We start from the raw sequence: 13,345 nt of genomic DNA, 5'->3' as shown, positions 1-13,345 counted from the left end.
TCACATCTCAGGCTCTGACCATACAGCTAATTTTAAAACTGAAAACACGGAGGAAAATTAACAATCTGAAAAGGATTCATACCCTTCAGCTGCATACAAGCTTCTTAGTCTGATTACTATCAATAGGAACAAATATAATATATGCCAATCTTCTTGAATGATGAACCATGATACTAGAAACAGTTATAAATTTGAACATTACTGAGGACATCACAGATGTCTTTTGGATAGTAGGGCATGTATGAGTTGTACTCTGTAAGGTGAGGATGCCCCTTTCTTATCAGAAAACTACAATCTTGCTGGAACCCCTGAACCGATTATTTTAATGTGATTTTGCTTATTAAGTGTGATACACACATTTTGGCAATTTATATATATATAACTTCTGTTATCCTGTAGCCTATGTCAAACATTTCTGTTACAAAGGATAAAAGTTATGGCACCTTTTTAAACTTGAAAAACAACAAAGGAAATTGCAATACATCAATGTGCAGAATAATAGTTAAATGCACAAGATCAAGGAAAATAAGAATAAGGCTGTCTAATGTTCCTGGATCCACTTATTTATGTTTGAGAATGTGGGTAGTGTGTAAGACTGGTTCTGGCAGAGTAGTATGTAATTCATGTGAATGTTCTGCTTAGACTATAGAATGGCAGATTCAGCTTCTGAATTCTTAAAGCTTTTGTGGGTTTAAATGTGATCCTTAACGTTACTTTTAAGGAAGATTTTTGTATTTAATATATTTCCATTCAAGGCACCGTCTCCTCCATCTTAATCCACAAAATAAAAATAATATAGTTAAGCACGTGGAAGCAATGCTATTGCCTTTACAGTACCTCTTTACAAGGTATATTGCTCCTTTTAAGCTCTATGTATTGAACATTTAAAACAAACCATCTTATATCTCACTATTAAATCCTGTAAATTATTGAAACAGAAAGCTTGAACCTGGAGTTAAAGAAACCTTTAGATATGTGTTAAAGAAATGAAGCCCAAAACAACTCCTGCTTCTTTACTTTACAGTAAACTAAAACTAAATATAGATTTCCCCCATCCGCCACCCCCCCCCCCACACACACAGTAAAAAAGGCTAGTGGAGATATATCTTTATGAGGTAATACCTCCAGTTAGGGCAACTTTTAAAACCATCACCCTCTTTTTGCAGAAGGATTGTGAAGTGTATATTTTAGTGAGACAATTAAAATCTTCCTCCTCATTTAAAAACAAAACACTACCACCTTCCCCATCTCTACCTTTCACTCTCATACAGGCCATTGAGAATCTTTCTCTCTGTTTTACATAGGCCAGCCAGCATCTCTTGCACAAGTTAGATAGCAGCTCTCTTTCCCCACAGCCCCAAACACCACCTCTGCACACCTCCCCTCACTTCCCTCTTCCATACCTCTCATTTTCTCAATCCACATGATGGCATTTCAGACAGCAGAACTATAACCACACAGGTATCAAGGACACACTTTCAAGAATCAGGAAATCATGTGGCTCAGATAACATACTGAATAATACATAAAGTTATTCTAACCTTTTAAAGTTATTTAATCACCTGGGCTATGTCTTGACTAACAAAAATAGTGTGTTTTTACCATGGGATTAATAATATGCAAAAGCTATCCTGTTGTAAAATCACAGTGGAGACAAGGCACTCTAGGTAAACTAGGTGTGGTCAACCATGGTCATGGGGGGGTGTTAGTGCTTAGCTGTCTCAAAATAAAAACTACATCTGCCTTCTCTCCACTTGAGAAGTTTAAATCCTATGGGGGGGAGGGGAAACCAACCCCCATTTGTCAGTGAAGATAACCCCCTTCATCCTCGAACCTGGACACTTCCTTGAGAAATAGTAACCAATTCACAAAAAAATGGGGTTGCTCTAAACCTATGATTTACTGCTAGATCTAATATTATCACTTGCAGGGGTCAGCAACATTAGCTTCCTGGAGACAGGTGCAAACACCCCCCTCCCAAATTGAAAAATGCTTAAGACATTATAGCAGGGGTGGGCAAACTATGGCCCGGGGTCTGCATCCGGCCCTCCAGATGTTTTAATCTGGCCCTCGAGCTCCCCCTAGGGAGCGGGGTTCGGGGCTTGCCCTGCTCCGGCACTCCAGCCAGGGGGCGGGATCAGGGGCTTGGCCCACTCCACATGGCTCACGGAAGCAGCAGCATGTTCCCACTCCGGCTCCTACGTGTAGGGGCAGCCAGGGAGCTTTGCACGCTGCCCCCGCCCTAAGCGCCTTCGGACAGGGCAGCGTGCAGAGCTGCCTGGCTGCGCCTCCACATAGGAGCTGGAGGGAGGACATGCCGCTGCTTCTGGGAGCTACTTGAGGTAAGTGCTGCCCAGAGCCTGCACCTCTGACCCCCTCCCGTGCCCCAACCCCCTGCCCCAGCCCTGATCCCCCTCTCACCCTCTGAACTCCTCAGTCCCAGCCCAAAGTACCCTCCTGCACCCCAACCCCTCATCCCCAGCCCCACCCCAGAGCCTGCACCCCAGCTGGAGCCCTCACCCCCCTGCACCCTAACACCCTTCCTCAGCCTGGAGCCCCCTCCCGCACCCTGTACTCATTTCTGACCCCACCCCCGAGCCCACACCCCAACCCCCAATTTTGTGAGCATTCATGGCCCGCCATACAATTTCCAAACCCAGATGTGGCCCTCAGGCCAAAAGGTTTGCCTACCCCTGCATTATAGCAACTCCTAACACCCCTGTATAAGTGTCTAGAACTGCCAAATCTACAAGAATAAGATAGACTGCTACCGCTCTCTGTATAGAATTATCACACTATTACGCTCCGTCACTGCTTTGAAATGTGCAAAGCTAATACAGACTCTTCTCTAATATGTTAAAGGACCATAAATGAGAGGTGGAAATTGAAAGGTGCTCTGTGGATTGCAAACTCAAAGAAGAGTAACTGCGCAATCAGTGGGAGAGAAAGGAAAGACTAAGGCACTGTACATAAGAACAGCCATACTGGTTCAGACCAATAGTCCATCTAGTCCCTTCCGACAGTGACCAGTGCCAGGTGCTTCAGAAGGAATAAAAAGGCAATCATCGAGTGATCCTTCCCCTGTTGTCCACTCCTAGATTCTGGAAGTCAGAGGCCAGGGCCACCCACAGCATGGGGTTGCATCCTTGACAGTCTTGGCTAATAACCATTGAGGGACCTATCCTCCATAAACTTTTCTAATTCTTTTTTGAAAGCCATTATAATTTTGGCCTTCATATCATCCCCTGGCAACGAGTTCCACAAGTGAACTATATGAAGAAGTACTGCCTTTAGTTTGTTTTAAACCTGCTGCCTAATAATTTCATTGGATGACCCTTGGTTCTTGTGTTATGTGAAGGAGTCAATAACACTTCTTATTTATTTTCTCCATACCATTCATGATTTTATAGGCCTCTATCATATGCCCTCTTAGTCATCTCTTTTCCAAGCTGAAAATACCTCAGATCATTTTTGGTGTCCTTCATTGTACCTTTTCTAATTCTAATGCATCCTTTTTTGAGATGGGGCAACCAGAACTGCACGCAGTATTCAAGGTGGGGGTAGGGTTGCCAATTCTGGAGGTATTCCTGGAGGTTTCATCACATGACATAATATTTAAAAAAAATCTTTAATTCCTGGAGACTCTAGGACAATCCTGGAGGGTTGGCAACCCTGGGGGAGGGGAGGAGGGTGGATGGGTACCATGGCGTTATGTAACAGATTATGATATTTTCTATGTGATTCTCTTTTCTAATGAAAAGAACAGGAGTACTTGTGGCACCTTAGAGACTAACAAATTTATTGGAGCATAAGCTTCCGTGGGCTACAGCTCACTTCATTAGATGCATAGAATGGAACATATCGTAAGAAGAGATATATATATATATATATATATATATATATATATATATATATATATACACACACACATACAGAGAAGGTGGAAGTTGCCATACAAACTGTAAGAGGCTAATTAAGATGAGCTATTATCAGCAGGAGAAAAAAAATTTTGTAGTGATAATCAAGGTGGCCCATTTAGACAGTTGACAAGAAGGTGTGAGGAGGATACTTAACATGGGGAAATAGATTCAATATGTGTAATGACCCAGCCACTCCCAGTCTCTATTCAAACCCAAGTTAATAGTATCTAGTTTGCATATTAATTCAAGCTCAGCAGTTTCTCATTGGAGTCTGTTTTTGAAGCTTTTCTGTTGCAAAATTGTCACCCTTAAATCTTTTACTGAGTGGCCAGAGAGGTTGAAGTGTTCTCCTATCAGTTTTTGAATGTTATGATTCTTGATGTCAGATTTGTGTCCATTTATTCTTTTGCGTAGAGATTGTCCGGTTTGGCCAATGTACATGGCAGAGGGGCATTGCTGGCACATGATGGCATATATCACATTGGTAGATGTGCAGGTGAACGAGCCTCTGACAGTGTGGCTGATGTGATTAGGCCCTATGATGGTGTCCCCTGAATAGATATGGGGACACAGTTGGCAATGGGGTTTGTTGCAAGGATAGGTTCCTGGGTTAGTGGTTCTGTTGTGTGGTGTATGGTTGCTGGTGAGTATTTGCTTCAGGTTGTGGGGCTGTCTGTAAGCGAGGACTGGTCTGTCTCCCAAGATCTGTGAGAGTGAAAGATCATTTTTCAGGATAGGTTGTAAATCTTTGGTGATGCACTGGAGAGATTTTAGCTGGGGGCTGAACGTGATGGCCAGTGGTGTTCTGTTATTTTCTTTGTTGGGCCTGTCCTGTAGTAGGTGACTTCTGGGTACTCTTCTGGCTCTGTCAATCTGTTTTTTCACTTCAGCAGGTGGGTATTGTAGTTTTAAGAATCCTTGATAGAGCTCTTGGAGGTGTTTGTCTCTGTCTGAGGGATTGGAGCAAATGCGGTTTTATCTTAGAGCTTGGCTGTAGACAATGGATCGTGTGGTGTGTCCTGGATGGACCCTGGAGGCATGTAGGTAGGAATAGCAGTCAGTAGGTTTCCGGTATAGGGTGGTGTTTATGTGACCATCGCTTATTAGCACAGTAGTGTCCAGGAAATGGACCGCTTGTGTGGATTGGTCTAGGCTGAGGTTGATGGTGGGATGGAAATTGTTGAACTCATGGTGGAATTCCAATGGTTCTGCACAGTGTCAGCTCTTCTTCTGACTGCCGCGGCCCATTGCCCGGATGTTTTCAGAGCTCTAGCCACACGCACCATGACTGATTTTTCAGTTCCACGGAGAGGACAAATCATCCAAGCAGAGAGAGAAGGAAAGACCGGACTCAGGCTGCGCAGCAACCTGCTGCTTTGTCAGGAAATGGGCCCCGGGGAAGCGGCCCCAAGCCGGCCAGCTGATTCCCGCCTGGGCCCGAGGCTAGCGGCCCCAGCGCGGTGTCCCTTCACCCCTGGGACACACCTGTAGAGCCGGGCGTCCCCGCGCCGCGCTGCCCGTGAGCGAGCCAGGCTCGGGGGGCCAGGCAGAGGGCAGCGGCTTCCCCGTCCCAACGCACATGTGCGGGGCGGCCGGCACATGCTCGCTACGGCCGCCCGGGGCGTTGGAGCATGAGCAGAAGCGAAGCGGGAGCATCAGACATCTTGCAAGGTCCGCTTTGCGCAGGGAGCCGGAGCGCCAAGGCAACAAGCAGCCGCCCCCCCCCCCCCGGTCCCCAGGGCGCTGCGCGTCCGGCCCTTTGTGTGGCTGGCAGCCCCGGGGCTCGCTCCTCCTCCTCCTCCTCCTCCTCCCCCGTCGGCCCGGGCTGCCTAGAGCATCGCCCCCCCATCTGCGCCCCCCCCCCCCGCTTGCATTTATCTTAATTCGCCTCCAAGACAAGATGGCAACGCCGGCGGCTGTAAATCCTCCCGGTGAGTAGCGGCGGCCGCCCCCTGCCCGGCAGGACATCGGCGCCGCCCGCCCCCGCGGCCCCTCCGCCCGCCCCCGGCCCCGCACAGACGCGGGTGCCGCCTGGCCGGGCCCTGGGCTGGGAGAGGGACTCGGGGGAAGGAGGAGCAGCCTGGCCGCTGTCACCGAGCCCGGGCGCTACCGATGCGCGGTGCCCCCCCGTTGCCGTAACAGGGCTAGGTGGGCGGGTTGTTCGCCGAGGGGGCAGCGGCCGCGCAGGGGTAGGGAAGGGAGCGGCGTATTGTCATGTGGGGAGGAGTAACCACTGATCAGGCATCGCAGGTCCCGAGGTTCAGCATCTCTCCCACGCCCCCTTCTCGCCTGGGATCCAACAGCGCAGGGCCAGCTTTCTGTGTGGTCCCGTGTGGGCATCTTCTTGGACCCAATTCACCGCTGGGTGTATCTCCATTCACTTACTTGGAATAAGGCCAGGGATACGTTTGGCCCTAAGTTTCCAGAGTTTTATATGGTTCCAAGGCCACTCCCCTGGATGGAGAAAGAGATCACTTATCTCTCTAGAATTGTAAAAAAGAGCTCACTGTTGGTGGATAACAATGGTGGAAAGTTCAGGGATGTAACAGAGCCTGTCTGTTTCAGGCACAGAGCCATTTTCGCTCCTTTAATTTTGATCATAAAATAACATTGAGCCAAAGTGTTTCCGAGACCAGTGGTTCTCTCAACCTGTGGCCTCCTGGGAGTCCCCAGACTATGTCTTAAGATTTTCAAAGGGGTCCTTGCCTGCATTCAAAATGTTTTAGGGGTTCACAAATAGAGGTTCCTATACAGCACTGTGTACCTCTAAAGAGAATCTTGTTAGTTTCCAGTAGCCCATCTACCTAGAGCTAACTCAGAATGCTTACATTGACTTTCTTGGGTAAATGGTGACAAAATTCTACATAAACATAAACAATCAAATTGGGGGGGAAAGAGAGAATATGGGGTTATAAGCAGAAAATAGGTTTGAGTAATATAAAATGAGTGAATTTCATATGAGATGCAATGTAAGAGCAATACTGTGTGTTGTTGAACAGCCCTTCCTTAGCCATACTATAGATAAGGATATCAGAATTTCTACTGTTTTTATATATATATATATAGAGAGAGAGAGAGGGCAAGTTGGGAGGGTGAATGTATAACTGAGCTGTAAAACTTTTGCTTGGAGTCAAAATATTGAAGACCTACATTTTGGCCAATGTGTGTGGTGGGTGGTTTTTGTGTGAGGGTGGGTTTTTTTTTTTTTTTTTTTCCTGTGCAAGTGTAGCCATACATTTCTTAACCGTTTTTATCAATAGAAGGAACTCAGAAACATCTCCTGTGTTGGATTTTTGTGGGGCTCATTCTTAGGAGCATTACTGTAGATCAGGGATCGGCAACCTTGGCACGCGGCCCTCCAGGGAAAGCTGCTGGCGGGCTGGGCTGGTTTGTTTACCTGCAGCGTCTGCAGGTTCGGCCGATCGCAGCTCCCACTGGCCGCGGTTCGCCGTCCCAGGCCAATGGGGGCTGGGGTAAGTGGCGCAGGCCGAGGGATGTGCTGGCTGCCCTTCCCGCAGCATTGTTTAAATGAATGCTCAAAATTGCTTTAATACAGGATGCGAAGTGTCAGTGTGCATTTTATAAAAGGGTGCTTTGCTTAATTAAAAAAATCCTTAACTAAATCGTAATGGGGCAGTTGAAATTCTATTGGGCTCCAAGCAAATGAGTGGCAGGCTTACAAAAATATACAGTGTTGTGATTCTAGTTTTTGATAGTTTAATAATATATGACCAAATTCTTGCATCTTCAATGTGGTTTAGTTAAACGCTGGTTGGAAGCAATAAGAGTTCTGCTTGATTAACGATGGAAGAATTTGGTCCATATTCTTGGGACTGAATGCTACTCTTATTCATGTGTGTATTCACACTGAATTCAGTGGAATTATGTGAGCAATGAATTTGGCTCAGTGAGTGTTTGGTTTCATGTGTTAGTAGAGTAGACTGAGGCCCTTACCCCTTAAGATTAATTTTTAATTTCAGAATTCCAGTGAAAATAGTCAGTGAAAATAGTCAGTGAAAATCAATATTTGATGAAAGGTTATTAAGTGAATGTTATTTAGCTCCCAACCTACAATATCATACGTGTTAAAGGTGAAATTCACTTCACCCACACAGAGTCAGAGTAAATGAGCTTTAGCATATGTGAACTGAAGTAGAATGAGCAGTTGAAATCCACCTTCCCCAATTTAGGGTCAAGGGTGCAAGATTGCATCCTGCCTCCTAGCCACTGTATCAGGCTACATAGTATAATAGGGACCACAGCTTCTCAGTGCTACTTGTACCATTTGCTGGGGCTACTGCATATTTGGCCGCTCCCTCTTCAATACTCTCCAAGCTGACCTATCTGTGACTATCACAAAGTTTCCTGGGGCATGTAGATGTGGAGTCAGGCCTGAGAGGCTGCGCTGTCTTAACATACATACCCTATGTAGCCACAACATAGGCCATAATAGGTGTAGAGATCCTTGTGTTGTACCTCTGTGCTGTGACTGATGGTTACCTATAGGAATTTTAAATATACTTTGTTCATTTTGGGACGCATTCTGGATTTAATTTTTAGGAATGAGACAGGCAGGAGGCAAACATAATGAAGGTGTACGTTGCTTCCTAGGAAGGTTTACAATTACCTATCAAACTTAATTTGCCTGAGCAGAGGTTGCCAGCCATCCTGAAGTGTGAAGAATTGTGTGGTGGTTTTGTGACGTGAACCAGTATGCCCCACTGATGATGCTGAGATGACAGACACCTTTTCACTCGTGAGCTAAGCACAGACCTCCTGAGCTGAAAGGCACATTTACCAGCTGCCCGTTGTAAACTACACCCCCGAATTCTCAGTGTGTGAAAGTTACTGTTGTGACTAGTAAGTCTTTTTAGAGGCATAAAGATAGAGAGCTGCAGCACCATGTTTGAGCTACCAAGGTTTCCACTGTAGCCGTAACATAATACAAGCCACAGAGAATAAACGTGTTTATAGGTATACTGCCAAGCAGTGAAGGCAAACTGAAATGAAAGCCATTGCAAATTTGGCAGTGTGTTGTGGTAGCCTTAGTGGTAGGATTTTATGGCTGTATTTGTTTGGAGCCAGATCCTTAGGTGGTGTAAATTGATGGCAGCTCCATTGACGTCAGTGATAGCTGTGCCAATATATACCAGTTGATGACCTGGCTCATTGTGTTATGGAAGGACAATAGAGCTATTAATTTAAGAGCCTTTAATCATTCTAATTTCTAATTTGAATAGCTTTTTATTCTCATAACAGCTGATAATTTAGGCAGGACATTACACCACACATATTATATGGTAGCTGTAGATTGGTCAAATTCTAGGTTAGTGGAAGAAAATTACCATGATATAGGGAATGTAACATCAGAAAAGGAAACACTCGGTGTTCTGTAATAGTAGATACATCTGACTTTTAAAAAAAGAACAGGAGTACTTGTGGCATCTTAGAGACTAACCAATTTATTTGAGCATAAGCTTTCGTAAGCTACAGCTCACTTCTTCGGATGCATACGATGTAGCTCACGAAAGCTTATGCTCAAATAAATTGGTTAGTCTCTAAGGTGCCACAAGTACTCTTTTTCTTTTTGCAAATACAGACTAACACGGCTGTTACTCTGAAATCTGACTTTTAAATGTGATCTTAGCCAGGAATCTACATTGGGATCTAATAGTACAGAACCTTGTGTCCATGCAGAGTGTGATCTTCCACAGAAGATATCTGGGAAAGGAATACATTCTGCCACTATATTTGCTTTTATGTGGCCTTTTTTTTTGTAGTGGGGAACCCCCCCTTAAGGAAGGTGCTGGTGTCACGGTGTCTGGAGTGGCTCACAACTGTGAATGCCAATCTCACGTCAGACTGTCAGAAAATAGGACAGACATCCAAACTGGTGGTATATTCAATAATTAGATTTCACCAAGCCAGTAACAAGTGTGTCCTCTTGGATCACTGTATTCGTCTTACCATGGAGTCACAAACAGTCCCCTCAGGTTTCTAGCCTACCTTGCCACCCTGACAAACTGGACTTTGTGATACTGGTTGCTATACCAAATATCACATTGCATTAGGTTACTCACAGCCCCAAGACTCACTTACTCCAGCGCAATGGATACTCTCGATCTCACACCAAAGACAGCGTAGGCAGCCAATTTCTCTAATTAACTAACTAACGGTTTAGTAGCTAAGAAAATGAATTATGGAGAGGTTAAAGCAAGTAAAATACATTAACAGGTATTGTAAGTCCAAAATAATAGCAGAGCTGTGGTAATCTGCTGGTTTTCCATAAGTCTTTCAGAGTTATCCAAAATAACTTTGGGAATCTCTGTCTTGCATCTGGAACGCTTCCCTGTGAGTGTCCAAACAACAGGATGCAGGATCATTCCCTGACTCCATAATTGTAGTGTTTCCATACAGAAAGCAAGCTGTCAGTGCTTTTACCAACCTGTGGGTTTCCTTGTTGACGGTGAGCGAGGAATGTATCTTGAATCTTTGACCTCCAGTTATTACACCAATGGCCACTTGCTTTGAAGCTAGCCTCTTCTTTATTTGCATCCCCCAAGGCTTCATCTGCATTTAAGGGTCATTTAGTTACATCATGCAAATGCCTGCCATTAAGAGGAACAGATAAGTGAGAACAATACAACTAACATTCCATTATTTTTCATGAAGTTTACATGTCAAGTAAATTCGCATCTTAATACTAACATAAACATTTGATCTACGGTTAATTCAGTACATGGATATACATAAGGTAATGTGTTAGCATTCAACAGGTTATAGATAAGTGAAGACAATATGAGTCACATTTTCTTTGAACTAAATTAACACTCGAGTGAATTAATACGCTTAACATTTCTTTGCTGTTCACACACAAGCGAATTTGCCTATTGCTGTAACCTGAGCTAGCCTGTCAGTATCACAGCTGGAATTAGCAGCAGCCAAGAAACCTTGATTATAGTTCGAATGGGACTAACTGTCCAGGGACGCAGGCTTCTGCAGGGATTCCCTAGGCTCTGTGGGTATGTCTACATGGCAATTAAAAACGTCTGGCTGGACCATGCCAGCTGACTTGGGCTGGGGCTGTGGGGCTGCTTAATTTCAGTGTAGATGTCCAGGCTCGGGCTGGAGCTCAGACTCTAGGACCCTGTGAGGTGGGAGGGTCCCAGAGCTCGGGCTGCAGCCTGAGCTGGAACAGTTACACTGCAATTAAGCGGCCCTGCAGCTGGACCCCATGAGCCCAAGTCATCTGACACGGGCCAGCCATGGGTGTCTAATTGCAGTGTAGACATACCCTGTGAAGCTTGGGAGCCAGACCTGCTCATTCTGCTATCTGTATTTCTCTGTGTAACTATACACCCCACTGACAGAACAATGTGGGGGAAATTTCATTAGGGGATCCTCAGGTTTTTGTGTTTTTCCACCCCTCCTGCAGGTTTTACCATGGGAGAGGGAAAACTGGCCCTAGCTTATAGGTGTTTTGTTGGCTTGTCATGGTCTGGATGACTAACTGAAGTATCTAAAGCTGTGAAACAGGCTGCAGGTGTGTGGGAAGCTCTTCTGCATTGTCACGAAGAATGAAAGATAATTTATTTCCTCCTAAAATATGGTTGACTTATTAAATGAAGACAAGCTAAATGGGACCTAAGAACCAAAAATTGTGGCAGTGAAGCAGGCTTTTCATAAAATGGTGCTCGCTGTGACGTTTGAACTTAGTGCTGCATCTGTTGGGTCTTTTTTTAAATGTATACGTTTTTGGTATACTGGCTTGTCCACATTGTTGCTTTCAAATAAAATTTTGCTAATTAACCAGAAGTTAAATTCCTGTTCTACTGATGTTTGCTGTCAGCCCAGATACTGTGAAAATATAAATTATGTAATGCAATAAATGTTTGCTTTTTCTGGAGATGGAGTGAGGTCTGGATCACTCGGGAGATTTCAGTTGCAGTTCCAGTCTTGCTCAGTTTGGTAGAGACTGAAAGCTGTAACGTGTTTGTCATCCTGTGTGAAATGTGTTGAGCAAGCCAATTCCTAGTGGCTTGAAATCAGTACATTTTGAGGGTCTGAGCCGAAATGTCCATGGTACAAAGCCACCACCAAGGCTAGCACCACAATATTACCACTTATAAATTTTCAAAACTTCATGAGTCAGGCACCCCGCCCCCCATCACGAGATTGACTTAAAATAATAAAATTAAAAATAAATACATAATAATGTGAGGGTTTTTTTTATTTGCCTTCTGGTTTTTGATCCTTTAGGGTACACCTGAGTTATGTTTTGAATTTCTTTTCAACCATGAGGGCTAGAATCTTAAATATGGTTTATTTTTTTAAAAAGCTCAGTTTCTCGTGTAATCACTTGTTTCCAGGAGCTGGGGCTCCAAGTAAAACATCAAATATCATGAGACTCATGATTAAAATTGTGAGAGTTGTCAACACTAAGGGCTTGTCTAGACAGAAGGTTAGTGCATGGCAGGCTGGGGTGTAAATCTACCTTGCACTAGCCTGCCATGAACTAAGAGTATGTCTACACAGCCACGTAAGCCTAGGGTTAATGGGACTCAAGTCAGCTGACCCATGTTGGGGAACCTTGGGCTTGAGCATCTACATTGCATTTTAACCCAAGTTAAGAATTTTCTGACCCGTGCTCGAACCTCGGTCTCTGGGGTCCACACTGCACCGCACTGCACAGATCTGAGTCAAAGTAAATGCATCTCAAAGTGCCTAAAGCACCCCCCTCCCTCATGTCGACACTCTAGCCCTAGGAATGTGGTGCACTGTGGGGAAAACTCTATTGCCCACCTTGTTTCCTAACTGTGGCAGTGCTCTTGATGGGACTCAGGTGCCATAAGGAGCACATAAACCACATAATTAGCTCCTTTGGTGGCTGTCTCCTTAGAATGACTGTAGTTTGAGAAGGCTTTATACTGAACTATCATCTAATCTGAGAGTTGGGGGTCTCCACCTCTAGGCTGAGTCACAGTGGCAGGAAAATGTCCACATGCACCTTTTCTGAGGCTAATTAGGACATCAGGGGGCAGGGCTGTCAAACTCTTAAAACGAAACTTTGCAGTTCTTAATTGAACATCCTGTTTAAAATATTAAGGTGTTTTGGTTTGGTTGGGTTTTTATTTATTTTTGTCTGTCTGTTTTGAAGTTTATCATAAAATGAAGGTATCAGAGGAGGCACGCACGCCTAGCTGCTGCTGGCTGTGGAGCAGGGAAGTGCATCCCCAGGGCTTGGGGTGCAGTGTGTTTCAGCACCCCCCAGGGAAGTAGGGATAAGGGATCCCCAGGAGGCTGCGGGGAAGTTTTGAGGCTAGCTCCCACTCATCACCCTGACAGTGTACACAGCCTGGGCGTCTGTGCAAACGCAGCCCCTGGGAGGGGGTGGGGGGAGAGTAGAGTGGGGACCAAGTGGCTGC

At 45.1% G+C, this 13,345-nt stretch overlaps 1 protein-coding gene across 2 annotated transcripts in view; it reads left to right on the top strand.

The window, feature by feature from the left end:
* The first annotated feature begins 5,544 nt into the window (after positions 1-5,544).
* Positions 5,545-13,345, top strand: part of ARNT2 (aryl hydrocarbon receptor nuclear translocator 2) — a 137,139-nt gene continuing 129,338 nt past the window's right edge. The window contains exon 1 of one of the 2 annotated variants that reach the window (XM_074966449.1): positions 5,545-5,591. In XM_074966449.1, coding sequence (XP_074822550.1) covers positions 5,552-5,591 — 40 coding nt within the window. In that variant the 5' untranslated portion in view covers positions 5,545-5,551. Of the gene's footprint in view, positions 5,592-5,788; positions 5,852-13,345 lie in introns of those variants that run through there. The other variant, XM_074966447.1, reaches the window with a different exon arrangement.

The sequence above is a fragment of the Natator depressus genome, chromosome 10, assembly GCF_965152275.1.
Source record: "Natator depressus isolate rNatDep1 chromosome 10, rNatDep2.hap1, whole genome shotgun sequence".
Taxonomy (NCBI): domain Eukaryota; kingdom Metazoa; phylum Chordata; order Testudines; family Cheloniidae; genus Natator; species Natator depressus.
This window is presented reverse-complemented; position numbering and strand designations above follow the sequence as displayed.